General features: G+C 64.2%; 1 protein-coding gene across 1 annotated transcript in view; it reads right to left on the bottom strand.

Annotated features, from left to right (window-relative positions):
• PHF13 (PHD finger protein 13) overlaps positions 1 to 440 on the bottom strand; it is a 1249-nt gene extending 809 nt beyond the window's left edge. The window contains exon 1 of the mRNA XM_010153697.1: positions 1 to 440. This exon is cut by the window's left edge and continues 137 nt beyond it. Coding sequence (XP_010151999.1) covers positions 1 to 440 — 440 coding nt within the window.
• Between the last annotated feature and the right edge of the window lie 180 nt (positions 441 to 620).

The raw sequence follows: 620 nt of genomic DNA, 5'->3' as shown, positions 1-620 counted from the left end.
ACGCTGGAAGGCGTGTCAGAGTCCCACGCCGAGCCGTGCTCGGCCGCAGACTGAGGGTCGCCCTCAGACGAGGGGCTCATGGGCGTCTCCACGTAAGAGTCCTCCGCCTCCAGCTCCAGCAGCTTCTCCTCATAGTCCTCCTCTGCAGACACCTCCGTTTCCCTCCTCTTCAGCTTTTTCTTCTTCCTGATCTTATCAATTTGCTTCCGCTCCGGCAGGAAGTTGCCGGGCTTTGCCCGCTGGAACAGGGAACCGTAGGGTTTCGCTCGCTTAAGCTGGCTGAAGTTCTTTCTGTTCTTGGCGGGCAGGGAAACGGAGGAAGGGATGTCGTTGAACCGTGGGTCCCAGCTATCGCTGTCGATCGTGCCCCCGGTGCTGTTGGGAGGGCTGGGGCTGTTCCTCAGCGGTGTTTCCTGGAAAGTGCCGGGAAAGGCGTTCATTTGGCGTCGGCTCGGCTCGCTGCCCTTTCCCGGAGGCCGATCTCGGCCAAGTTCAAGCTCCCGCCCTCCCCACGCGCCACCCCCGGGATATCTCCAGCCGGGAAGAGCCGCAGCCCAGGCCCCGGAGAGGCCGAGGGAGCGACCCCGGGGTCCGCGCTGTTCTCCCCCCCCGCCAGCAGC

This window comes from Eurypyga helias, unplaced genomic scaffold (genome assembly GCF_000690775.1).
Source record: "Eurypyga helias isolate BGI_N326 unplaced genomic scaffold, ASM69077v1 scaffold34116, whole genome shotgun sequence".
In the NCBI taxonomy this organism is placed as follows: domain Eukaryota; kingdom Metazoa; phylum Chordata; class Aves; order Eurypygiformes; family Eurypygidae; genus Eurypyga; species Eurypyga helias.
Note: the sequence above shows the minus strand (reverse complement) of the source record. Positions and strands in the feature narration are given on the sequence as shown.